Source organism: Phalacrocorax aristotelis, chromosome 1 (genome assembly GCF_949628215.1).
Source record: "Phalacrocorax aristotelis chromosome 1, bGulAri2.1, whole genome shotgun sequence".
In the NCBI taxonomy this organism is placed as follows: Eukaryota; Metazoa; Chordata; class Aves; order Suliformes; family Phalacrocoracidae; genus Phalacrocorax; species Phalacrocorax aristotelis.
The window spans coordinates 97,418,693-97,445,439 of NC_134276.1; the positions used below are offsets into that span (position 1 = coordinate 97,418,693).

Here is a 26,747-nt window from a genome sequence, read left to right on the forward strand (position 1 = left end):
GGGATCTAATTAAGCCCAGATGCAAGTTTGCAGGTGTGGTTTCAGCATGCGCTGGAGGAAGGGAGGGAAAGGGGGCTGCTCCAACGCCTACCCCAGCCCACAGGGTCGAGTGCCCCACGCGCAGGTTGTGCCCACATCCGTGAGAATCAAGCCAAGCTTTGGACCTGCCAGATTTTAAATCGGATATTCAAGGTTTTATTATTCTTCCTATAAATATGGAAGAAGACACTGGAAAACTGTATTGGTCTTCATGTGCATCATAAAATCTGTCTTGATTACCCAAAAGCTTATTACAGCTCAAACAAAATTACTAATGCGAGTAGAAGATGTCCTTATCTCAAGCACAAGAACTGGTGCAACACTACCACCTCGCTCGCCTCCCCTCAAGGCTCCTGCGCTTTGTAAAACATACCTCTTGTGAGGCTTTCAGAAATGTTTTGAAGGTGAATAGTTTAAAAATCCAAAATCGTGCCTCTAAGAGGTTGTTCTGAAAGGCCAACATTTTCTCCATATTCCGTGGTTTTTTAATACTGTAAACCCAAGAGACAAATACAAACTTAGGGACAAAGTTAGCCAACTTCATAGAACAGCACAACTCCTGTTTCACACAGCACAAAGCTATTCCTGTGACAGCCCCACGATTACAGCCTGTCTTCCTACAGGTCATAGTTTGAGAAAACAATACAGTCTTCAAAAAAGCATGCAAAGAAAACATGTATATGAAAAACAGTAAAATGGATTAAGTAACAACTACGGTATATGGCAGGTAACACAACCATGTTTTTCATGTTAGCTTAAGCATTTCTGTTTTAAAAGCATCCCAGGATGGATTTTTCTTTTTCCTGTGCTACTTCCCTACTCACCTATGCCTCCCTTCTACCTCAGGTAAAAAGCCTACTTTCTACCATGGTAGGAGGAGGTGGCAGAGGGGCACAGAATGACAAGCAATTCCAAATCCCAAGACGATACCACCGAGCATCTTCTGCAAGCATCGCTCCAGCCCACCCAGCTACTACCCTTCACCCTTCTGAGACCCTGAAACATTGGCACGACCATGAAAGTGTTCAGAGGCAAGGGTGCATCAGCAGCTGAAGATACTTTTAAACATTTTACCATAAGAAAAACATAACAAATCATTTTGCTACATTTTATTTAAGCAGCAAGTGCATCTTTATTTTGTATACTGAAATTCTATCAACTGACTGTATGTGTCTGCTGTATAGTTTGGACTCAGCAGTTTTTCAAATTCATACCTCTCCTCTCTTCCACGAGTGGGAAGAGACCAAAAAACACAATCAGAAGAACAAAATACACTGAAAAAAAAAAAAAATCAGTTCCGGCTCAATATTTGCAGTATCTTCATTAACAAGGGCCTTTCATCATGTGGCTTGAAAGCATCACAAGCATAGAGACAGCTCTTTGTGCTCAGCACCTCACTTGTTATTAGCCAGTTCTCATGCCAACTGAGAAAAGCGAGGACACCAAAAGTTTCAGATTTTCATGTGTTAATAAAAACATTTTTAAAAAAACTCCACAAGACAAGAAAGGGCTTTCGTGACAAAAAAGCATTTGTAACACGTTCTCTTACAGTTAAATTAGATTATTGAGTTGGCAGTTCCCAGATTTTTACTGCAGTATCTCAGATTAATTAATTAAACCTCTGCAGAAGTTATATAGCACAGTAAACTTTCTTCCCCCATATTCATTGCTATGGGTATATCATTTATCCTAATTATTGAAACTTTATCAGGTTTGGAAGCTATAAGAACTAAGAAAAATGGGTCCACTTATTCCTAACAGTGCTCCAGTAACAGGTACGTAATAAAACCAATTAAAGCAAATGGAGAGCAATATGTAGACCTCCAATTAAGAATGACTTAAATGAGGATAAAGAGACAGTCCATCACAAAGTACAACAAGACTGCATTACAAATAACTCACAATGCTTAGTCTCTGTACAATGCATTTTTAATAAGGATGCACTTCTTCCAGTCATATTTCAAACTTCACTGATTTAAGAATACGTTTTTGTCTTACTTGAAATCAGGAACAATAAAAAAAAAAAAGAATTCAATGAATCAAGAATACAATGCTGTCAAGCTCTTACGGCCAAAGGGTACACCAAATCCACCATGGATGGCACTTTGCCTATCCCTACACCTCACCCACTTCTGTAAGTCACACATAACTCCACCCACACTGTTAAAAAGAGTTAAAATATGCCACTATGAGGGCCACTCATTCTCAGTGAATACCACTGCATAAAATCACTTTGTCTTAGGTTTTCTCCCTCCCATGAAGAGTAACTAGGAATTAAAATTGTCTTTATGAACGTCTCGCATAAGATAATCACTGTCAGAATCCAAGTTGTCTTCATCTACTGGTGTTTCTTCTGCCAGACGTTTCATGCCCCGCTGTTGTGAAATGGCCAATGCATATTTAATATTGTAGATATTCCATTCACAGCTGTAAGAATAAATAGCACCATGTCAGAAACAAGATTCCGTTTTTCTCCTAAAATAAAAACATCTCTAAAAGGAGACCGTCTTGAAATCATACCACGCCACCATCCCCCAAATTACTCCACACTTTCAGGCAGGGGTTGGATTTAAACTTTGAAATGTAACAATACATACAGTTTAGAAACATCTTCAAAATGACGTTGGATGCTTTTCTGAAGGAACTGAATCACAGGGAGCAGCTTCACTGACCTTAGACAGAGAAAACATGCAACTGACAGTACAATTTATATTTACATATGGAGATCTAGAACTTTTCCATATTCTCAAAATTTTAACAAGCATACATGTTAACTTTTAAACATGAATGTTTTAAGATCATACTAAGTAAACAAAACCTTTTTGCTTTTGACTCTGCCCTCAATAGCTATACCACGATATAAGTAATATTATTAGAAAAAATATTTCTGGCAATGTCACACAGCAGTTTGAAGAACTAACTCTGCTTGCTGTAATAACAACAGTTCCTTGCAGCTATTACTGTACTTTCTGAACAAGGAATAGTTTGTTTTAAATCGTCCTCTTCTACTTTATCAGCAACAAAACCAGAAAATTTGTTCCAGTCATTTCAGTAACTAAAACATTAATTCCCATCTTGAAGCAAGGGAAGAGTTACACAGTGCACTGTTCCTTTAACCTGCAGGACCCCCTCTCCAATTACCTCTCACTTAGCCTATTTTAAATTTGTGAATTTTCCTATTTTTGTTCCCAAAAGTCTACAAACTCAATCCCATGGGTGGGCTGAATATAATTCATACGGCAGGCACGTGTAGTTGTAGGGATCTATGTAGGAAAGCAGAACACTAACAAGCTAAAAGTGCCCACTGTAATCACAAGCTGAGCCTACAGAATGCAGTCAGTACCTGCACATTATCTTACAGTTGTATTTAATGTGCATATTTGTTTAAAACCACAATTGCCAAAATCCTATCACTCCGGAAATCTTCATGCATTTATAGGGTAAGCAGTTGCTTGGCTTCTGCATAGCAGAAGCTATGCAGTTTCACTTGTAATATTTGAAAAATGTTTTTGCCATTTATCCTCAGAAATCCTATTATGGATTCCAATTCTATCATATACACTTTTTAGTAAAGAAGGTGTATTAAGCTAAAATGTAAGTTTTATAAATAAATGTAAATATTTAACTAAATGCCTGTGTAATAAATGTAAATTAAGTAGTTTTAATTGTTGTATATGCATCTACCTAGAACGTCAGTACTGTTAATTAAAAACCTCAAACTGACAGGTATGTTACAATGCTTGTCAGCTTTTTGACTTTTTCAAGATCTCACCTTGTTTTCAGTTTCTGTCCATGCAGCATGAGCAACTTATGCGCCCAGATAAGATAGAACTCTAAATGAGAAGATATCTCAAATGCAGAGGCCAGGAACTCCAATACTTTCTCCACGTACAGGTCTGGGAGCGATGAACAGACAACATCAACTGTGCAAAGAGAAAAAAAAGACCAGACATCAGAGCTGAATTACTATTTGCAATAACATGGAAGAGACCATAGGAAAGCATATAGGGAAGGAGAAGGAAGCACCGCCTTGGCAACTATTTGATATTTAATATTGTATTTCAGAGTACAGTACCATAGTCTCTCAGGAGGCAAGTCTTTCCTCTTTAAGCCTTCCAGTCACTGCTGTATTTAAAAGCAAGAACTTAACCTCCCCTCCCCAAGTTGTTCTTCCTACAAGAATATTCTCCCTCCCCCCATCTCTCCTTCAGAACTTTTTCTTCCATGCTTTCCTTCTCTTTCGGTGTAACCAGACTTTATTGAAGTCTTCTTGCTTCATACGAATGTCTGTATTCAGCGGAACTAGTCAGGTGTAATCGTCAGAGGCAATAAAGGGTACTTGAAAAGAGAGCGAAGTCAGGGGCTCACAGAGGAAGCGCCTGAATGCTGCTAGCAATTGCGCGGCTCAATGAAGCACGATTTATAAGCATTCAAAATAATCTCACATGTAACTACGATGACCTCATTATATATAAACTTCTCTCAAAAATAACCAAATCCTATTCTCTGCAGCCACCCCAACTGGCCTATGTAACATTCAACAGTGAAAAAAAGTTTTCCGCTTTCATAGAAACAGGCACACATTCATTCTGTTAACAGTGGATTACAACACCTGAAATTCCCACGCCTCATCCTCTGCTGCTGAGGTTTTGGTGCCTGCCCACTTTCCCAGCGTTGCCCGTGTACATGGAGTTTTGGCTAACTTCAGTAAAAGGGAACTAAGTTTTGCCAGACAGAGGCAAACACCGTTATGCCAACGCAGGTATGCAAAAGGCGATTAACCCTGACATGCGTAATTATCAGGCTTGCTACCTAGGGAATAAGTTAAGAAAATCCTACAAAGCAGTTGGGCTTGCAACACATCTGATTTCAGACTTAAGCATGTTTTGGCTAGATAAAAGGAATTTTTATTTGTTACATGTGAAACACTGCAAGGAAATAAATACCTTTTTACTGGGGCAACAACACTGAGGTAAAGGTAAGAAAATAGACTTGAATTATATGACAGAACTGCTAATGAAGTTACGAAATTAAGTAGAATACACCACCGAAAGTTTATTTTTAACGTTGTGTCTACCATATATTGCTAACGAACGCACACATTACTTATCAAAATGATGAAACAGGTGCTAAAGAATCACTTCAGTAAATGTCCTCTGAAGCTGAGTGACGACTTCTTTTGTTTCTGACACGTCAGTTTTGAAAGCATCCATCTCTTGTTAGAAAGAGCTTGGCACTGAACTAATAATCTGTTTGGTTTGTGTGAACACAGCCCTCTATAAGGACCGTATTTATGTTTGTTTAGAGGGATGAATTTCACAAACACTGTAACTAAAGGAGCAAAAATCATCGGAACTTCAAAGGGCTGACAGTTGCGGAGCTGCTCCAAATTTTGGCAGTCCAAAGCAAGACTATTTTAGAGCAGCTGGCACAGAGCATATCCAGTTGAGTGCTGAACACTTCCAAGGATGGAGACTCCACTACCTCCCTTGTCAACCTGCTGCAGTATTTGACTACCCCACCATATTGTTTTTAATACCTAGTTGGAATTTCCCATGCTGCAAGAGGTCTGCTGCCTCTTGTCATGTCATTGTGCAACCCCAAGTCCGGGTCTGCCTTTTTTGGTAACATCCTGTTAGGCACCTGAAGACAGTAAAAATATTCCTCTTCTCTTCCAAAGACTGAACAAACCCAGCTCTCTCAAGCCTCTCCTTAGCTGTCATCCACTCTGGCCCTCCAATCACTTTCCAGGTCTACCACCAGATGCTCCAGAGTATCAATGTCTGTCTTGTACTGACGAGCCCAAAAACAGGCACAGTACTACTGATGTGATCTCACAAGTGCGCGAAAAAGGCGACTAATCACTTTCCTCAAACTGCTGACTACATCCTTGATAGTACAGCCCAGTATCTGGCTGACCACCTGCATCACGCAGGCACACCACTAACTCACATTAACTTGCTGTGCCCTCTAACATCAGCTGCTTCTGAGAAATGACATCCAAAAACTTTACCTGCATATCCAGACCTGATCAAATTCCATGTTCAGAAGTCACTAGATAAGCATGCAATAAAATTAAAACATAAGTTAACAACAGAGTCTACTTTTTTTTACAAAAGACCATCCATTCCTCTTTAGTCTTCAGCTACAGTAGAAAGTCCTTAAATATCAGTGTTATAACTTCCCTCTCCCCACCTCGAGCTGAACTCTGCCCTTTACACTTCAACTTATTTGGCTTACACATCTATGCTAACAGCTCGCTCAGTCAGATTTCATGGAAGATCCACTTACCTTCATTGCTAGGTACAGCCTCTATAACCTCCTGAATTAATTTCTTTTCATTCAGCTTGAAGGCCATGATGATAGCCATAGTGTACTCCTTCCGATGCAGTGTTTTGCGTATATTGCTGGGTGTGACATCAATATCCAGCTCGAAAGGATCAAAAATTAGCCCGGAGTCCAGCGAATAGATAAGAAGACCCTCTGTGGTGGTGGCTGCCCAGCTTCGTCCTAGAAGAAAAGTAACAATATTGTAAGAACGAAGCTGGGTTTTCTAGGATAGAAACAGAAAAGTAATGATTTACAGATGGCTCTTCATTGCTTATAAGAAGTGGGTAAGACTGAAAAGCATGCATCATTGATGGACCTGTCAGCAATGACAATGCTTGTGAAAAATACCGGCTGACAGTGATGTACACTTAAATTTCCTAATTGCCCACTGCGCGGGAAACTAGACTGCAAACCTAGCAGCACTGTGTAACATCTGGAGAGACCGTGTCCAAGGCATTTCTACCTCATTATTATTCCTCCAATGCTCTAGTCTTTTGCTTGTTTTATATGGAATTAAAAAATCCTCCATTAACTGTCAATACTCACCTGTAGGAGAGAATCGCAGGCAAGTCACTCTTATTTCTGGTTTAAAGTGTCGATAACTCATGTCGCCTAAAAGAGAAGTTTAGAAGTGATTTACCAGAAGTTCACGGTCTAGCTATCAACTCTAACGATGCTGTTGTTATGCTGAAAAATAATGTAGAACATGCCATAAACTGGCAGAGTTAAAGACAGGATAAGTAAGGGACAGTCCAAAAGATCTTACAGTCAAAATAAGTAGTGAGACTGAATTTTGCTTTTCAAAAATGAAATCAGGACTACTAGGTTCCATACCCAGGAGACCACAGTACCTCCTGTTTCCTGTTGCCTCTACTATGCAAAAGGACCCACCCATACAACAGCTGAACACTTGCGTAACAGATCCCTGTGGTTACAGAACATTCAGGTAATCCTAACTTTAAAACCGAGCTGAACAATTCAAACCCTTCTGATCTGGTATCGACTCTACATCAAAGGTTTTGATCCATGTAAAACTAGTAACAAGACAGCAAAGCCAAAAGCCGTACCTCGTTTTACTCCAGGAAGAGGAATGGCAACACCGTCTTCACCTCCAGCCCCTTCATCAATCAGAGCCATGCTGCCAAATTCCGTCATTTTTCTCCGATCTAAGTATTCCTAGAAAAACATTTAAGTTCCATTCACTGCACTGAATCTCCTCTCAAAACATCTGTATTAATTGAAAATTCTCCATAACATTCAGGAGTTATCTGGTGATTATTTCTTTGCACTTTCTTCCAAAAGTTTCTCCAACGTCATGGAGAAAACTGACAATTTCACGACAGCAGGCAACAGTGTCCACCCGCAGATGAAGATCAGGCTGTTTCAGTCTTAAGGCCTCAGAATAGCGCAACTCAGTTTAGACTGCGGTTTCACATTATTATATTGCTGTTCTATTTAAGAGATGCACTATTTCCTCAGGTTCCATAACCATACTGTGCTAACATAAGGGCTGTGTAGCTTGACAGCTATCCAAATGATGTTTTAGGGACCTCCCTGCCCCCCATTTTTAAACACCCACCCCCTCCAGGATTCTTTTCCAGCTGGCTCACTTCTTGTGTCCTTTTTAAGCCACATGATGAGCTCCGCTAGCACAACAGAGGGCAGCATAGAAAAAAAGGCTGCTTCACAAACCACTTCTGTCAAAGAAACATATTTGGAACCACAGTCGAATACAGCCCGACACAAACACTGGAACAATCATCATTCTTCTAGGTAAGGAGATGCTAAGAAGGATTACTGAAATTTTTTCCTTCTGATACTTTTCATTGTTCACTTTACTTCTAAAGGAATTCAATTTTGTATTTAGCGATATTCAGAAACTGAGTTTGTAAAGGTCAGTGATGTTGTACTGTGTCCACAATAAAATCTTTCATTTCTTTGCTAACACAAGCAACTGACACCCAGGGAAAGTTAGCTAGGTACCAAATATTGATCGTTTATATTTTCATATTTTCTCTTCAATTTTAAGTTAAGTGCCAACTGACTTAACCGTGCTTAAGAGTTCTGCTGATTCAGTACAAACACATTGCAATCTGGCAACACTTCAGTTAGCTCAATGTCAGGAATAAATTTTTTTTTTCCCGAGAAATATTTCCTTACCACTCTCCGGCACAAAACGAAGTAAATGAACCCATGCTTAACAAAACATGAATGAATCCCACTTAAATGAGACGTTACACCAAAACCAAACTCTTGGGGGCGGGGAGGGGAAATGAAAAAGCCTGACTCCTGTGATCACATACCTCCATTGCATCTAAAGAAAAGTTGCATGAGATTTCAAATTTTTTCATAAGGATCTGTTCCTTGACATTATATATACAGACAAATTTTGACAATCCACCTGCCAAAATAGACTGACCGTCTGCTGAGTAACACAGAGTAGTAAAAGATCTAGTAAAGAAAAAGAGAAAGTAGTTAATCTCAGTGCCACATCCGAGCTGACAGACATGAGTACAGCATGAACACACAGACCACTCCAAGGAGAAAGTGGAGATCTTCATTCACAATACGTACTTAACACAAAAAACTGTTTACCACAAAAAAAGTACTTTGTGCTTTACTATGAATCACAAACAATTTAGAACTTCCAACAGCTTTCTGGAGTACTTCTGTACTTCTGACCTTGAGTCACAGCTCAGTGAACAAGCTCTCAACTCAACCCTACACAACACTAAGGATGGTCAGAAGAGCTAGAGAAAAAACAATGTCACGGCATATTTTAAAGAGGTGGTTAAGAGCTCGCCACCAAAACACTTTTTTTTTTTTTTTTTTCAAAAATTCATTGTTTCCTTTTTTTATTTTGTTTTGAGGGGGAACAAAATGGACAAAAAAAAGAGGGGCTCAAGGGAAAAAGAGAAGAATGAAACACTTGACTTCCATATTATGCTTTTTGATAGCACACAAATTGAACTTGCCTTTAAGCATTACTTCACATGTGTAGTAACATGTAATAAAACCCACAGTGTAGTTACTTTTTAAAAAATTTAACAGTTTCTACACTCTAGTAGTTAGATACTAGTACCTACATAACAAGATATCCACTTAAAAACCTATCACACTTGGCCAATGAACAACTTGTCATGAGAAGCTTCATATTTTAGTGGCAACCCACATTTACAACTGATGAAACATGCTCATAACGATGTTGATCAGGCGGTGAACAGGACAAAAGACAAAAAGGATCCATCAAGTCAAGTCAGGCAGTCTTAAAATCTGACATCAGAAACAAAGTATTTGAACAGCAGATGCACCCTGAAATCTTCACTTAAACACCAAACAGAAAGAAGGAATTCAAAAGCAAGAGTCAGCGTGGCACCCTCGTTTCACTGCCATCTCATTGACTTACTTTCCCTTGGCTGCTTGTTTGGCAGTAATTTTATCAAGCTCCTTCCTTCCCATCTGAAGATCATGCCTTCCCTCAATTGAGCCAGTCTGCACTGCATTTTCATGATCCCAGAATGTTATCTGTCCATTCAAAGCAGCAACTGCAAGCTCCTTGCCATCAGGACGGAAAGCAACAACAAGAACTGCAAAGAATTTAATTAACAGTTAAAAATACAGTCAGATCTTTTCCTAAGAAAATACCCTATATTTTTCTAGGATCTTATCTCAACTACCAGAGGAAGCTTAAGCATAACAAGTACGACTGTACTTTTTCTCTGGACAACATACAAATGTTTAGCTGATTATAAAGCTACAGCTAGGATTAAATAAAAAAGATTTATTGCACTGTTAACTAAGTACTATGGAGAACTATCTCAACTTTTGGTTTTCATCACCAAGAATGAGAGAGCCTGTATTTGACATGTTCTGCTGTTCACTCTTGAAACATTTTTGATAATATTTTATATTTGACATAAGATGAAATAAAGGTTACCATCTGAGTTCAATATTAGTGTCTCTTTAGTTCTCCAGCTGTCTAACATATCCCATAACTTGACAGTTTTATCCCACGAGGCACTAGCCAGAACGCACTTCATTGGGTTAAAGGACAAACTGCTGATGGGGCCCTCATGACCTGATAAGACCTAATAAAAGAAGAATAGATAAAATGGAATTAGGTGAAAGAAATTGAAATACATGTGGTCTGCATTCAGTAAACTCTAAACATAACAATGAAACCATGCCTAACTTGTCCAGAAATGCTTGAGGTCACTTTTGGACATGTAGCATGATACGTACCAGTGATTCTCACCTTTTTATTTTCAGAAGTTTTTTTTAAAGAAAAAAATCACAGAAGTGCTAGCACTCTTATGTACATATAGTCTCTTTAGAAACCAGGACTTAGGAATACAGTGCGCTTCCCCTCCCCGCCCCAATCAGACCAATCGTGAAAAAGCAAGTCATTGCTCTGACAATTCAGTATGCCCTGCAGCTGAAAGCATTTAAGAAGAAACACTAATAAAAACTCTGAATAAGAATAATACAGCATTTTATGACATGGAGCTCCTACTCCTCTCAAAAGAAGTCAGGGAAAGAAACTAAACACAAAACTCTGGAGATCCACTCAAGTATATGCTCAGTTACTATCAGTGATCTGTATTCAACCGCTATGCCAAATCAAATATATCAATCACTGAGTTCATCTAGTTGTACAAGACGTACATAATGCCTAAGAATCGAAAACAGCAAATGAGCTTGATGCGCTCAGAAGTAGTGTCCCTCCTTTATTACATCTACTCTCAAGAGAAAGCATTTCAAACTAGCAGCAAGGGAGTAGGGATTTAACGTTAAGTCTTTTCGCCCTACACAATAAAAACTTTCTCCACAAGAAATTGTGCCCTGCTCTGCTCCAGCAAAACTGTCCACAAAATCTGTATCAATCTTAGGACAGCACCTACAATTTCTTCACTACCTGCAGAAAATATGTAGAAAAGAACATCTCTGAACAACTACTGGAGGAAAGACTCCCATGCCCATGCGTGAGCTCAGCAATACTGGTGTTAACTTCATCAGCTAGAAAAAGCTCATTATTCAAAAATTCTAAAACCTGTTTCTCACACAAATCCAGGATAGCCTTCATGCAATGAATCAAAAACTGCTGAGAGTAACATAGTGTAGCTCCAGTTCTTGAATATAAACATAACAAAACATTTCATGGTGTATTAAAACTCTCCAACTAATCCCAAAGTTACTTAGTATCGTCACAATCCATACTACGTGTTAAATTCAAGCCCTTCAACATTGTAGGTCCTTACATCTAGCAGCCTCCCACTCTGCATTGACCAGATGAATATTTCAAAGGAATCCTGGGAACCAGCTGACACAATCTCGCCACTGGAATCCACAGCTAAACACGAGAACTGACTTGGTCGTGGAGACGTAAAGGTACGGAAATTACGGTATCTGTTGTAAATGTGAAAATAAATTATGACAATATCTTAGGTAGATTCAAGCATTTAAAAAAGGATTTCATTTTACTTGTAAAGTCCTTTAAGCTACCTACAGACAAAATATTCTTTGTATAACATTAGATGCAATGCCTCAGCATGACTGCAAGATTCAAAAAAGGTATTAACAACTCTGCAGAAGTAACAAGCAAAACCACTCAAACAGAAGAGCTTTCTTCTATTACATAGCGTATATCCATTCTTTAGAAAAAACATGGGCTTGTTTATGTATCTTGTTCTGTACAGAGTTGTATTATAATGGCTCAACCACTAAAACCATGGTAAATGTTCTGTTAAATGGGTGCCTTTTCCTCATTGGAGTAGTAGAGCCAGAAAACGATCCTACTGGACTTCCAGCTTCTCTGAGAAAAGTTCTTCCAGAATTTTCTTCACAGAAACTGGATGAAGTGACATGATTCCTAATTACTATCTAGATTTGAATCAAAGGCTGAATCCAAAAATCAATAAAGCAGTACTCACATTTGCACAACTTCAACTTGAAACAAGCAATCAGCAGTTTGCTGTATTTCGGGGGGGTAAAAGCTTAAGACTAAATAAGATACAAAAGCTTTACAAAGAGTTACCTGTGTAGATCAAAGGCACGCACTGTTCCATCTAGGGAAGCACTCAAAATGACATAACCATTGGAAGTAAAAGTTACAGCAGTTACACCGCTGGTGTGTTCTGTAAAAGTGACAAAACAAAAGCTGCTTGAAGTGTTCCACACTTTCACCTGCAAGAGACAAGAAAAGCCTTCTTAGCACCTCCAACAGCAGTTCAGAGAGAAAGTTATGGGTAAGGCAGCAGAAGGGTAAAGAAAAGTTAAGTCCTAAAACTTGACAATAGCATATAGGACTTTCAGTACCATCGGTAAGGAATTCTGTGCATGTGAGACAAACAGGGCACAGCTTATCATTAAACCCCTAAGGACAGACACACAATAGGAAAATCTAAGTGGAGATAGGCAAAAAAAAAAAAAAAAGAATTAAAACAAAGCTAATTTTCAAGGAAAGCTACAGCACTTGGTGAGCATCTCAGGCTCCCAGGCTTTGGACTGCCCACTGATAAGCCAAGTGTCAAATTCAAAACCATCTGTGAAGCCATGCCAAAAGTTACAATTGAGATGTTATTTCACTCTTTTTTTTTTTATGAGCAAAAATGTTATGTGTTTAACTACCTGCAGTTTGAGACTTCTGGGTTTGGCCAATTTTAAACCTGAATGGCAGAAACCATGAAGTGGCAGGTCGTTTTTCTGATGTTCAGAAGTTCTAATAGGAAACAAGATATTATCTTTGCCCCATTTATATGCCAATAGATTATGGGATTTCTCCACAAAACACCTTTAAAAACCCCCAAAATTACAGGTACACCTAGCCCACCGTTTCAATACAAGTTAACCATGAGAAGCTAATTTTTCTTTTAAATAGCAAGCTTCTGCAACGGTACATTTCAGAAAATTCTGTTTAGGAATTGCACTTTTATAAACAATTTGAAAAGAATTTTGCATCAAAACCACTTGAGGGCATGAGTTTGCTGACATTCATTCAACCCAAAGTATCACGGAACCACCACAAGCACACATAAATTAACATTTGATAAATTAGATCTTCTTGTGTTTATGGTGACTGCAACTATAACAGTAAAAAAAAAAGTCTGCTCAAAAGCATAAGTGATGCAATTTGCAGAGGATACCAGTAATCTATATATGCGCTCTAGAGAGAAAAATCAAAACATCTAGGTGAGGACAGAAATATTACTACTTTACATTAAGATAAATATATATCAGTTACAGTAACAGAACTTTTGACATAAAATGGAAATTCAAGCTACTTACTCTCTTATTAAGACTTAAGGTCACATTTCAGTGCTACCGCACCACTTACCTTCCCATCTTCCCCTCCAGTTACTATGTATTGTCCATCTGGAGAATATGCTAACGAAACCATGCTGTTGAAATGTCCCTGCTGCTTCAGCACGTAGGACTCGCTTTGCCATTCCCACACCAGGAGCTGACCCAAACCTACAAGCACATGAGAAGAATTAACCAGAATTATTAATATAATGATGAAACTCTGCAAATGCAAGCCACAAAACACACAGATCGCAAAAATTTACAAACCTGAACATCCGAAGGCAATCCAGTCACCAGTACAGTTGATAGAAATAGAAGCTATCCTTTGGTCCGAAATACTGAAATTAGAGAATTACCCAATAAACAAACTTGTGTTTTCATGTCTTCTGTGATAAAACTTCAAATCTAGGGTTTATTTACTCTGTTCAAGCAAGTTCTTTGATTACTTTACCAAATTTCCCTATCATTGTAACACCAAAAGCAACATACAAGTTCTTCCCTTTATTACAGTCAAAACCACCAAACAGACAATACTGCCTTATTCAGAACGAAGACAAGAGTATCTGCACCCCAAAGAAATACTTGCCAGCATGGAATAAACTCCCCACATTAATGAAAAAAAATTGTATAAGGAAATAATGCATTTTTAGCTAGCACCATATAGCGATGGAAAAGAATTATAGTTTTATTTTTCAACTTAGTGACAGTTTACAGATAATTTTACATCTGCAGAACTTTTTTTCAGATACTATCTATATTTTCTACAAAGACACTGACAACACGAAGTCCAAAGCAGTGAAGAAATCTATAGCCAGCAACTAACTACTCAGGAGTTCCTCATTCAGACCTCATTTTTCCATAATAGCTATGGAATGGAGTTGTATCGTTATTTTAAGTCTAACTATGATTATACTCTTCCAGAAATTACAATACTAAATAGATACTCATGTTTCAAGATTTTTGTGCTCTAGTTACTCATTCTGCACTATTAAACGTGGTGTGTTCTCAGTCAAACAAACCAACCAACTCCAAAAAAGTACCCCACCCCCTACAAAGCCAAACCAAAAACCAAGCACAACCCCATACCTCACCTCAAGGAGTGGATCAGATTGAAGTCTGGAAGCTCATGGAGGTGAAAGATTCCAGAGGCAAAACCAGTGACTAAAAGGTGTGTTTTCTTGTGATAAGCTGCAGATGTCAGGTTATTAAAATCTCCCTCTTTATTGAAAAAATACCTGGCATCAAAGAAGTAAGAATAAAACAAACAATGCAGAAGAAAAGTATGCTGTTAGTGGCACAGTGGCATTTCAAATATAAGTCAAATTTTTTTAATCAAGGTACCCTACACAAAACCAAAAAGCAGTAGTTCCAGAAATTGCTAAAGTTCTGTACTTCACATAGCTAGTGAAAGCTAATTCTCTTCCTCTATGTTTACAGCTGCTGCAGTAATCTGATTATCGGAAGTGACACCTGATCACATGCAATTAAAGGGACCTAAAAGTTGACCTGAGAGGAACTGCACTGTGCATTTCCTTTCAATCATCTAGTGGCAAGATGTGTGACTCATGAATTCACTGGTTATCCTTCTCTATGGGAGGCCTCTTACAGAGGAAGGAATGGAAGCGAGTCATAAATATTATACACCTGGTGAAGGAGGTCTCCACAGTTTCTTTGTAGCTGTATCTCCTATGGGAACTAAACAGATAAGCAGCACCTGATAGTCAAATAAAAGAGCATCTGAACATTACCCAACAGCTGCATACTCCAAATTCCTTCAGTCTGGGAGCGATGTTCTCTGAGGATAATTCCAACCTGGGTTGGGGTAGGGCACTTTTATGATTCCTTTTCAGTCAGAAAGGCTGAGAACAGAAGCCTGATCAGGTTGTCAGGTGTTCCCAATTGGCCCCTACATGCATCCCATCTCTCCCTCACTCCACCAACAAAACAGATTGCTGCCTATGAGCATTGCCCTCCTTCAAGCAAAGCTGAATGCTGTGACTATCTTAAAACTGGATTATTCTTTGTAAGCCGTGTCTCCTTTGATGTGGACAGATAGGGAGACCCTTCAGGAAGGCATCTCCAAGTAGTTTACCGAAGAGGCTGATGAACTATCTTTACCAAATGTTGCTGTCACTTCCTGTAGTCAACCCATCTCTTCTCCTGTATACTTACTTAGAGAAGACTTTACTAAAGATCTCCTTACTCTTTGAGTTTCAAACACTAAAACATACACCATAAGTCAGTATTTCTTGTATTACTAAAATTACACTGACTTGTTTTTCTGAAGGTGAAGGGTATCGCCCTTCATGGAGTCAAGGTATGACGAACATGTTTTACTGAAACTATTTAAAATGGGATCTATAGTAAGTTACTAAATCCTGGACAGTGTTTTATACTGCTTTGAATGAGCTATAAAGGGTGAAAAAATCCCAATATAGTAAATCCCCATAACAATTTTGTCTTTGGAAAACTGAAAATCACTTACTTTGCAACACGAGAATATTTAACCTTATCTCTAGTCTCTTGTTCATTTGGATTGGCTTTTCCATGGATTTCTTCACCCTTTGGCTCATCGGGAAACTCTTCATCATCTTTCTCCGCATTCTCTTCCCTAGCTGCATCTTTAGGGGGCATGGGCTTCAAACCATCGAGCTCTGTATCACACTGCCACACACAGAGAGCTGCATCCTGGCTAATTGTGTACAGCTACAATACAAACACACAAACGTACGATTATCATGTAATACCTATGTTTTGTACTCTGCTGTCTTGTTATGAATACAGAACTGCAGAAGGGTTAGCAAGTCTGCACTCTATCATTAGGATAATGTATTACTTAGACCTCTAGAATTCGACGTGCTTTGATCTGGAAAATTTGCTTGTCCTGAGAAACCAGTGAATTACTTTACCTGCCCTCAGAGAAATTTTGAAAAGACCAAAGGCAATCTGATTACCAGTTGGCATTACAGCTAATTTTTATTTTTTATATTTACAACTATAATTTTTAGGGGGAGAAATTTTCAATAACTTACTCTCCTTTTCAAGTTTAGTTCTTCAAATGTTCATGGAATGCTAAACTCCTGATCACAGCAGAGGAGACAAGAAATACACCACTTAAGTATTTTCTAAATTCTGAGATATTATCAAAATAGTTAGTATCCTTACCTACAGATAAGATTCTGCTTCAACTATTTTAATATTAAAATTCAATAATATTGTGTAATTATACATACATCTAGACTGTTCTCTTCAAAAAAGCAGGCTACTATTATGTCCTTATGCCCTCCAAGCGAGTAGTAGATCAAGTTTGCCCATCGTTCAGCTCCAAACACCCACGTAGACATGTCCTTGCTCCCTACTGCAAAACACCTACAAAAGAAAAGGCGATTTGAATCAAAACACTGGTTTTCAAAACCCTTCACTGGGTGAAGAATGCTCTGAATGGGAAGACAGCAGTCACCACTTTAAAAGTAATTTTACACACAACAGGGTTGTAAACGGAGGTTGGCAACTCCAGCAAAGGTAGATGGGATTAAACACATTCAAAAGGTCAACCACACTCACACTCCTGAGATATATTCCTTTTAACGATAACTAGGTATTTTCAAGCAAGAATGCATTGTTGATCTCTAATACATGCATATTTTATACTTTCTAGGCTGCCTAGTTATGTTTTTTTTATTCAAGGTTGAATCAGAAATAGAAGCGCCAAAAAGAATTTTTAAAGCTAGTACAATACTTCAGAGCAAACAAAATGGACTGTAACATGCACAGATATACCGACAATGTGAGCAGGTAGGCAGTGCTCTCGTTTAACAACTCACTTGGAATCATCAGTCCAGTCAATACAAGTTGTTTCATCATATGGACCGTAGTAAGTTTTATCCAGAACAAACGCATTAAATTCTCGTTTCTTCCCAGGGGCATGGTACATAAGAGCAATATTGTCTTTTGTAATCACAAACTTCCTGTCATAAGAGGGAGGAAAAAGGTAAAATTGCACATAAAGCTGTTAAAGCAAACAATCGTTCAGTACAGACTGCAATACAACAAAAAAACACATTTAAAAAGGTTTCTGCATTACTGAAGTGATAAATATGGATTGCTTTTGAATTAAAAACAGAAAGTTATTTGCAGATTGATATTATCCCCAAACTTCATGAACACAGGTATACCTTACGCATTATAACATATACAGAAAACATTAAATAAAAATCACTTAAGTTCAATGATGAAATATTTATTCTCTAATTCTTACAAAGGAAGGAAAAGTTAAAACACTCATAACAGGGTATTCTATTTCGATCTCTCTTCACCTCCATATATTGGCCACTTTGACAAACACAAAGAATCTGCACCCCTGTTACACATATCCTCTAATCTGGTCCTATTGCCAGTATAATTCCCTAACACAGAACCATCACTCCAACTTCAAGCAAAAACTCATTCATGATCCCTTTAAGTCAATCAAACTGAGGAATGCTGCTAAACGGGGAACTCCACACTTTTTCCTCTCAGCCTTTTGACACCTCTAACATTTATGTCACCACACTTCAGCTCAGTGACCATACAGTCAAGGGACTTAGAGAGACACTCAATTCAGAGAACCGCCTCTTTCAGTAGCACAGTGTCTTAGACTAACTTAAGTCAGCAGTGAAACTGCACTGCTACGAGTACCATCACACAACACTGCAGCACTGACTGTCCCCACCGTGGGTTCTTTCACCTTACCTATAATACACAGGAACAGTTAAGACTCACAGCAAATCTTCTACGTTTCTAAGAGTTCCACAGGAGACAGAAAACATCTGTTACAAGCAACTTTCCAGCTAGTACCTGTTTCCAAGGCTCTGCTTTCCCTCTTTTCCTTCCCTCTCAACTTTACAGATAAAGTGACTCTGATCAGCAAAAATCTTCCCTACGTTAATCAACAAGTATCACACCCAGACAGGTCAAAATGTTTTAATAATTATAACAAGTTTATGGGGTAATTTCTGTTGCTTTGTTCTAAAGCATGCACATTTTACTTACTTGCCATCAGGGGAAAAGCTGACACTGTGAACTGGCTTGTGAAAATAAAAGTGATGTATCACACATTTACCGATCAAACTGACAAGCAAGGCAGCTCCCTCTGTAAGGGCAGAAAAAGAAGGATCATGGAAGTAATCCAGTTCCCAAAGAAACCACAACCCTAGCAAGCTTAGTTTCTTTTCTTAAAGCAGGGATGGGGCGGGGGGGGAAACCAGTACCTCCTCAGAAATTTTTTAAAGACCGTGTGGTTAGTATTATTAAGAAGAAAAATATAATCAAAATCACAAGTCACTTTCTAAATTCTGTAAATAAGGGCTTTATTTACAGAACTTAAAAAGAAACCTTCCCCTGCAATTCTAACATAATTTTCAAATCAGAGCACTTCTAGTCTGTGTTAAGGCTGAATACCTAGCAATACAGACTTTCTTCTTCAGACTGTATTTTCATCTCATTCTTTTATCAAACAAATTACTCCTTTATGAAAGTACCTTCATCAATTAGTATGGCAAGACTTCCATCTGGAGAGAGCCCCACGCACACAATATTAAGCCGTGTAGCCAACGGGAATGTCTCACACTTATTACTGCAAGAAAAAGATAAAACAGTAAACTGGGTACAAGAATGTAGAAATAACAGTCACCTTTGGAATCAATGAATTACGGTTCAATACCTATGTTAAAGCTACTGATTCAAGTTAGATGCAAAACCCCCACGACTTTCTTCAGCTACTACAATCTCACAAACACCAAATACTTAAGAGATGGGCTCCTGACCAGAGCCCTGGTGTAAGGAGCATCAGTCACAACCCTGGCCTACAGGAAGGTAGCTGACAGTCCAGGCTTTGCCATATATGAAAGACACTACAAGCCAGAAACATACAAGGAAACCATATGACTAAATCAAGTGCAAACAATTTTTCCCCTCCTTATTCCTTTCTGAAACACGTCTTCACATACTACTGATGCTACTGATCTACTGCCCCCACAGACCTACGGACAGAAAATCTGCACAGTGCAACACCTCCAGAGTTATCCTACTAAGCAGGCTTCTACCTTTTAACGACAAGCCAGAAACTTTTCAGAACGTTTTGGGACAGCAAACCATTCCTGAGAACCCCAGCCCAAGCCAGCTGCACCCCCAGACCCCGCAGCGCACTCGGCCTTTCACGTAGGCCTGCGGGAGATGAAGGCAGTGCAGGGAGCACCCTTCTTCTCTCTCCCCCCACCCTTCCCCACTAGGGACAACGCGGACTCGGCTTGTCTTCCCTCCCCGCCAAAGCGCGGTGGCAGCCCCCCACCCCCCCGGGCAGGGCTGGCGGAGCGCTTAGGCCGGCGGGCCCTGAGGGGAGGGAGGCGGCAGGCGCTGGGGCTCGCCTACTTCTTCAGGTCGAAGACGGAGATTCTGTTCCCGACGGGGCTGACGAGGGAACTGCCGTCGCGGGTGAAGCTGAGGTTCCCGCGGCGGTACACGGTGCCCAGCAGGCCGGAGAACTGCGAGGGGGGAGGGAAAACGAAGCGGGGGGGTAGTTAGAGGCGGAGGGGAGGGGAGGGGAGGGGAGGGGAGAAGCAGGCCGGGGCCGCCGGGTACTCACCCGGTACGCGAACTTCATGGCGGCAGCGACCCGGGATGAGAAGCGCGTGGAGCCACTGCCGGCACGCGCAGCCGCGGCGCCAAGGCAGATCCCGCGCATGCGCCCGGGGAGACGGCGGCTTCCCGCGGGGGCGGGGCGGGGCCGCTGAAGGAAGGCGAAGCCGGTACCGGAGCGGCGGGCGGGGACAGGCGCTGCGGGGCCGGCCCTCCCCTCTGGCCTTAGCCGGTGGAGGCGGGGACTCCCCACCAGGAAGAGGGGTCCCGCCGTTAAGCCCGCCCGGTAGCGTTGGTCTCCGCTTGTAGGCGCGCACTGGCTTGGAACGGGCCGCACCGCCGCCGGGCCGCCCTCGCTTCCCCTGCCGCCCTCCTCGCCCGCCCGGGCGGCGCCCGGCCGCGGCGGGACCGGGGGAGCCCAAGCGGGAGCGCCAACGGGCGGCAAGCCGGGGTGCCGGGCACCTTTTCTCGCCCTCAGAGAGCCGGGGAGCGGGCTTTAGACCGCCATTCTAAATACGTCCCGTTAGTTAAACTTAAAAATATTTTCTCCTTTGAAGTAGCTTTGAGTAAAGCAGATGAAACAATCAGCTCTTCAAACAAAAGGGGGATAAAAGTGACGGCAGCTGAGAAGTTGGAGTTCTTTTTAAAACATGTATATTTAGAACTGTAACGCTTACAATTTCATTAAACAATCTTAGTACAATGTGTTTAATCTAACAGTATATTACAGAACAATGTGAAAAATGATGTAATAGCAAACCATGAAAATGGAATTAATACCTGCAGTGTCAAAGTCACTAACTTGTTACCTTTTCCAGTCAAAGAATCCCAGCAGTCATTCACACTAAATGATGCTTTGGGTTTTATCCAGAATAAAACGGTATGATTTCCACAGAGAAAGGGCATTCCTTCACAGAAAGAAGATGCGTAACAAGAACGTTTTCAGCTAGCAGGTCTACTTTATACATCTATTTAGACATTGTCTTTTTAAAATAAAAAACAACAACAAAAAAGTTTAGACCAGTGCAGGGTACCTATTCATTTTTCAACTTAATTGCAATTCTTTTTGGAAAGAAGATTAAATTTTTTTCTTCTCCTTTATAATTTAGCAGAACCTGAGATTAGAAAAAAAAAACCAACAATTAATTCATCTAATGAGCAGTTCCTCACTTTAGGTTTACTGACAAGTATTTGATACGGGACAGTTTTCTTCTGTGGAGTCTGTTGACAACGCACCATTATAGATCTGCAAGTAGAAAAGGTCATTCTCACATTAAACGCACAAGTTTCAATATCAGAAGCAGGACATCAGGAGGAGTTGTAATTTTTCCAGTCACAGGTGGATTTGCAACATTCACAAAAATTACACCTTTTGTTTTTACATTTTTTTGTATTTACACTTCAGATATAAATAATGAAATTCTTTAAGTTACATGTTTTAACTTTGCTTCACAATTATTCTACATCTGCAAGCTTTCCTCTTTCTTCCATCATGAATGCAGAAGTCTGGCCTCTAATCCGTAATAATTACACTAAGCCTTTATGATGAAAGGTTGACTGTTCAAGTATCACATCATACTGAAATTTTTGCCCCAATTTAAAAATTGGGGCAGCAAACCAAGCCACTTAGAAACGTAATAAAAGAAATTCATCTGGGAACTCAATAAGCCAAATAATTTATTATTAAATTCTATCAATCTCTTTCTTTGGTAAGAACTATGCAAGAGGATGACCCAATCCCCAACCCCAAAAAATCATATAATATGTGACATCACAGTGTCTACTCTGTGAAGGAGAAAGCCTCAAAAAATTAAGGAATTTTGTTCAGTTAACATTGTTTATAGCATTAGCTCTTCCATGCATCTAAGTATGCAACGATGGAAGTTTAATACAAAATTGCAATGGCAGGAATTAACGATGATAAAACAAAAATCAAACCAAAACAGAAAAGCAACTATCACACCAGTGAATGTGCTGTTGTATGCTTTGTTGTATTTCTCGCACATGTGTGGAAAAGCCTGTAAATCATTACATAAAAATCCAAGATTTGGATAATTATATCATCCAACTCTAAATTCTAAAGCATGTAGGAAGCATGAAACAAATCTCTCAGCTGCCAGACAAAAATAAAGTGGTCCAAGTATTTGGATTTTTTGTTTTTGTTGCCCTGTGTTGTGATGCAGGATATGACTGAAGGGAGAAAACCCAATAGCTTACACAAAACATATTAAAGTGGCAATATAAACTAGGCTGACAGAAGCTTCACTGTACATTTAAATTGATACAATTGTCTGGTGCTTCCATGGCCAGTACATGTTGAGTGCCATAGGTCGTCTTAGAGTTAGAATGTTACAACAAAGACTAATCAGGTCATAATCCTTTAAAGTGCTTTCATATCCAGTTTCTAACGGTTTTTGTTTTCCTTGTTTTCATACCAAGTTGTCACGTGACATTGACTTCCAGAACATGGTCGTCCTTGCTGGGAATGACAAGTATTTGCATACCCGTGCTGCAGTTGAAGACCTGACCAGATGAAAAGGATTGCAGACGGGGCATTGGCAAACCTTTGTGTTCCCCACTAGCTGCAGAATGCAAGCTACCTCTGCTCCTTATGCTGCTGTTGTCAGCTTGATCATCCACATTCTTGTCCACAGATAGGTTATCATTTTCAATCCAGCTATCTGTTCAAAACAAAAACCCACAGTTTCATTCCAGGGAATGATTAAGCAACCTCAAAAGTATCTCAGAGCTCAGACGCAGAGCCTGCTTACCACACATTAACAGTTACTGATCATCTCTGCTGAGGTAACAGTCTCTGCACATTTTTGGCCAGCAGCAGATGCAGCAGAGTTAATTACATTGGTTTCTAAGGAAAATTTAAGTAGTATTACCTCACATTTGCCCCAGGCTAGAAGGGTGCACACTGGCAGTCCCTGGAACTCTGCTGACAAACGGTAAGTTGCTTGCACGAGTGAATTCTCACTACAGTGCTGGGACTGCTCAACAGTACAGAAAAATACACTAGGTGGCTGTGGTAGTTTAAACTCTTCGCCTAATCTGGTTTATATGCCACATTTTTTCAGCAGTTCTTTTACTTCATACTTAATCCTTCCAGAAACTGGCAAAAAAAAAAAATCTCAAAGCTAATGGAAGACACAGTAGGTGTGCAGTTTACAGACAATGAAACCACAGGATTAGAGGGTTATCAAATAGTTTTCACTTGTTTATAAATCCAGTGACAACTCATTTGCACAATAATCTTTAAAGGGAATACAAGAAAACAATGCATTTATTGTTCCTCCTCACAGATTAAGGCTGCAACCCAAATTCAAAGTTCTGTTACAGCAACATTTTATACGTTTCAAACCAGAACTGTGAGTGAAGGTAAGTAACAGAGACACCTAAGAGTACTCGGTCAATACATTTCCTCGCCTTGCTTTTCTCTTTATGCAAGAACACAGGAGAAGCAGAATCATTTCTGTAAGTAGCCATGTAGTCAAGATAGCTTTACCAGCATCAAGTTGCATGGAGTGAGCAGAATGGTGAGGGAGGTATTTAAACAATCTGACATCAGGAAAAGGGAGGTATCCAGCAAAGAGTGGCATCACTTCCATGTGGACTTTGTGAGTTGCTCGAGCTGCTACAGGCATAGAGATCACTCCAGAACTTTTTCCACAGACTGCCCAGTTACTACTGTTGTCAACAACTGCAAGAATAAAGAGCAAACACTATAAAGATCGATTCTGAAAAACAAAGGACCCTCAGTATAATTTTAGAGGGTTTTAAAAAAATCAGTATTTTAGCAACATCTAAAAGCCCAACAGCTGCTATGTCTGAAGAGCCGTCCAACGTAAGAAAACAGCCCTACACAAAAGTGACCATAGTTGGGCCTCAAGCAAGTTTCTATCCATCCAGTCTGAAGAGCATTCATATTCCTCTTGAAGACAGACTAATGAGGAAAAAAAATTATTCTCAGTCTAGCAAAACTAAAACTGCTTTACTGAGCAACCGTACTTCACAATACAAGAATATGCCATAGAATGTCTGGCAGATGTCATTATCAAGACAAAAACTGGGGAGTTTTGTCAATATGGTTAAGAAACATTCTTACCTTCATACATCAGTTTTGTTGTGCAATATCCATCTGATTCTGTTAATGCTTCATCTCTGTCAACCTCTGAGAGGTCAACAAGTCGGGTGATTGACACTTCTAAAGAGCAGAGTGAGCCCGTTTTACAATACTCTGCCCCCAATGGTGGAAAAATTTCAGTTTTCACATGATACAATGTCTGTCAGGAAGAAAAGAGTACTGTTATCAAGAAAAAAAGGGGCATTTTACTTGTGTTGAAACTGAACTGGACAACTGATACAGTACAAACTTAACTTTATATTTAACATCCATGAAATCTTTTAATGCAAGATTCAGTTAGAAGTAATGTTCGCTTCATTATCTTTCTCAGTTTGAGAAAATAAGCGAACCAAATTTGATTCTATCTATTGTTGATACCAGCAGCAAGCACACCATTCTTCTCTCCACTTCTGTGCTTTAACTCAGCCTTTCAACACTCCTAAATGAATACCAATCTTCATACCATTTAAACAAACTTTTACTAGTTTCTTGGCTCCTCACTTTCCAGACACATCACTCAAACTCTGAGTAATACAGGAGAACTACTTCATCACTCTTACCATCATAGTCCCCAGAATAACGGTGCTCACATTATCAAAGACCTAATTTTTAATTACTACAAAATTAAATTTCTACCAAAACACCCCATTGTTTAATGCAGTTAGTTCTTTTTGAATTTGAAGACTCCACAAAAATGCCAGCAAATGCTAGTTACATGCCAGTAGGTAAACAAATACCTAAAATATTGCTCAATGCCAATTTGTAATAAGCAGGTAAAAAACACAGCAACACTGAAAAGAGAAAAAAAGGATTTAAACAAACCAGAGTCTTCACGTTGCTACTTTTTACCCAAGCATCAGAAAGGGTAACACAAGACTGAATTTAGAGATGAGCTTAAATAATGTTGATAGAATTCTTTTAATATGAAGTTATATCTAGCCTATAAGCTTCCCAGCTGATCAAAGGAATAAAATATTTGTCCATAAAGGGAAAGAAGAAACATTTAAGATAATGGCCTAAAAAAACCCCTAAATATTTCATGAGAGGAGCTCATCTCAAGCACTACAAAAAAAAATCTCAAATGCTTTCAATAGCAAAGATTTTTTTAGTCAATTGCAATTTGCTTCAGAGAGCACAGTCTTAAGCCAGCAGGGAGAAAGCAGCTCAGTAATCTAAGGACAGTCTCCATGGCACGAGCTTAGGAAGGCAAAAACACAGGAAAAAAATGAAACAAGATCAAGGACATTTGCGCAAATGTTATGGTTTCCCTCCCACCCCCTACCCCACTCCAGTGGCAATTATACGATTCCACCATATCATATCAGGCTGCAGTTCTACCGTTCAACAAGCTGGCTTTCCAATGGTTATGTAAACAGAAATTTTCTAATATATTTCTTGACTTTCCCTTTCTATATATTAGGAAACTATATTCAGTTAACACATGCTATACTTAGAAGACTACTTACAAAAAAATTTTCCACTTGGAATTCGTAAGTGAAGGGCTTCAGGGTAAGAGACTGTTCTTCAGAGGTAGCTGGACAGAAGCTGACTGAAAACAGGCACTGCAAGGAGAGAGGAAGCTCTTTTGTCCACTTCAATTCCCATACAAAGAATATTGATTGCTTACTGTATATGACCTGAAAGAGAATGTTTATAGTATTAGCTCCTTCCCTCCTTTGAGAAAGGAGTGGAAATGCACATATATATGTTTGTCTGTTCTGGCATTCGATCAAAACATCTATCTGACATTAAATCAAAACAAATCATCTGTTTAGTGTTAAATAAATCATTAGGGAAAATATGCAACCAAAGTAGTAGGGAATTTTTTTTAACAGTGCACATCTAATTAAAAGGAGGGATACATTTCACTGTCAGAATGAACATTTCAAAAGAGAACACTTTACATTCAAGTATGTGTGAAAAATACTTTATTCAAAAGTCAAATTTAATAAAGATATTGATCATGTTGGTATATACTTTCCCTAGGCACAAAGAATGACCAATTTAATATCATGTTCAGAAAAGGCTGAAAAAACACGTCACGGGGTGTTTTGCAACAACTAGTTTACAGCTGTATTTAACTGGGAAACAGTCTCTATCTGATTTTTTTCCCTAAAGCCTAATGACAAACTGCAGCTGTAAGATGAACTAATTAAATGTTAACAGTGATGTTACATTTGTATAGCTGTTGTTCAAGCAGGTATGTAGTGTTTTGCATGAGGCAAAGAGACAAGTTTGAAAACTTACCTAATAATCTTTGCAAGTTTTACCATTTAATCTGAGATCTACGAGTGTAAATGCCTTCTAAAGCATCTTTAAGAATCGAAGTTAC

General features: G+C 39.4%; 2 protein-coding genes across 3 annotated transcripts in view; both read right to left on the reverse strand.

Moving 5' to 3' along the window:
• Nucleotides 1–1,950: 1,950 nt before the first annotated feature.
• On the reverse strand, nt 1,951–20,490 carry PWP2 (PWP2 small subunit processome component). Its single transcript, XM_075098671.1, has 21 exons — nt 20,294–20,490; nt 20,080–20,192; nt 19,191–19,285; nt 18,703–18,802; nt 17,496–17,639; nt 16,905–17,040; nt 16,157–16,377; nt 14,763–14,906; nt 13,939–14,009; nt 13,703–13,839; nt 12,404–12,552; nt 11,628–11,775; nt 10,307–10,457; nt 9,776–9,956; nt 8,673–8,820; nt 7,437–7,545; nt 6,916–6,981; nt 6,331–6,549; nt 3,812–3,962; nt 2,637–2,711; nt 1,951–2,466 (listed from the first exon to the last, which is right to left on the reverse strand). Exons 1-21 carry the CDS (start codon nt 20,390–20,392, stop codon nt 2,307–2,309), a joined length of 2,817 nt encoding a protein of 938 aa, XP_074954772.1. The 5' UTR covers nt 20,393–20,490; the 3' UTR covers nt 1,951–2,306.
• A 1,166-nt stretch (nt 20,491–21,656) lies between these two features.
• Nucleotides 21,657–26,747, reverse strand: part of TRAPPC10 (trafficking protein particle complex subunit 10) — a 43,898-nt gene continuing 38,807 nt past the window's right edge. Inside the window, exons 20-23 of one of the 2 annotated variants that reach the window (XM_075098659.1) lie at nt 25,882–25,977; nt 24,398–24,575; nt 23,798–23,992; nt 21,657–22,967 (exon numbers count right to left, since the gene is read on the reverse strand). In XM_075098659.1, coding sequence (XP_074954760.1) covers nt 22,729–22,967; nt 23,798–23,992; nt 24,398–24,575; nt 25,882–25,977 — 708 coding nt within the window. In that variant the 3' untranslated portion in view covers nt 21,657–22,728. Of the gene's footprint in view, nt 22,968–23,797; nt 23,993–24,397; nt 24,576–25,881; nt 26,053–26,747 lie in introns of both variants that reach the window. The other variant, XM_075098651.1, reaches the window with a different exon arrangement.

Coding starts and splice junctions, on each gene's coding strand:
- PWP2 (XM_075098671.1), bottom strand. CDS start 20,392: ATGCGCGGGATCTGCCTTGGCGCCGCGGCTGCGCGTGCCGGCAGTGGC. Junction 19,286..20,079: donor TCCGTCTTCGACCTGAAGAA/GTAGGCGAGCCC, acceptor TTTTTCTTGCAG/TAATAAGTGTGAGACATTCC. Junction 2,467..2,636: donor TTTGAAGATGTTTCTAAACT/GTATGTATTGTT, acceptor TTATTCTTACAG/CTGTGAATGGAATATCTACA.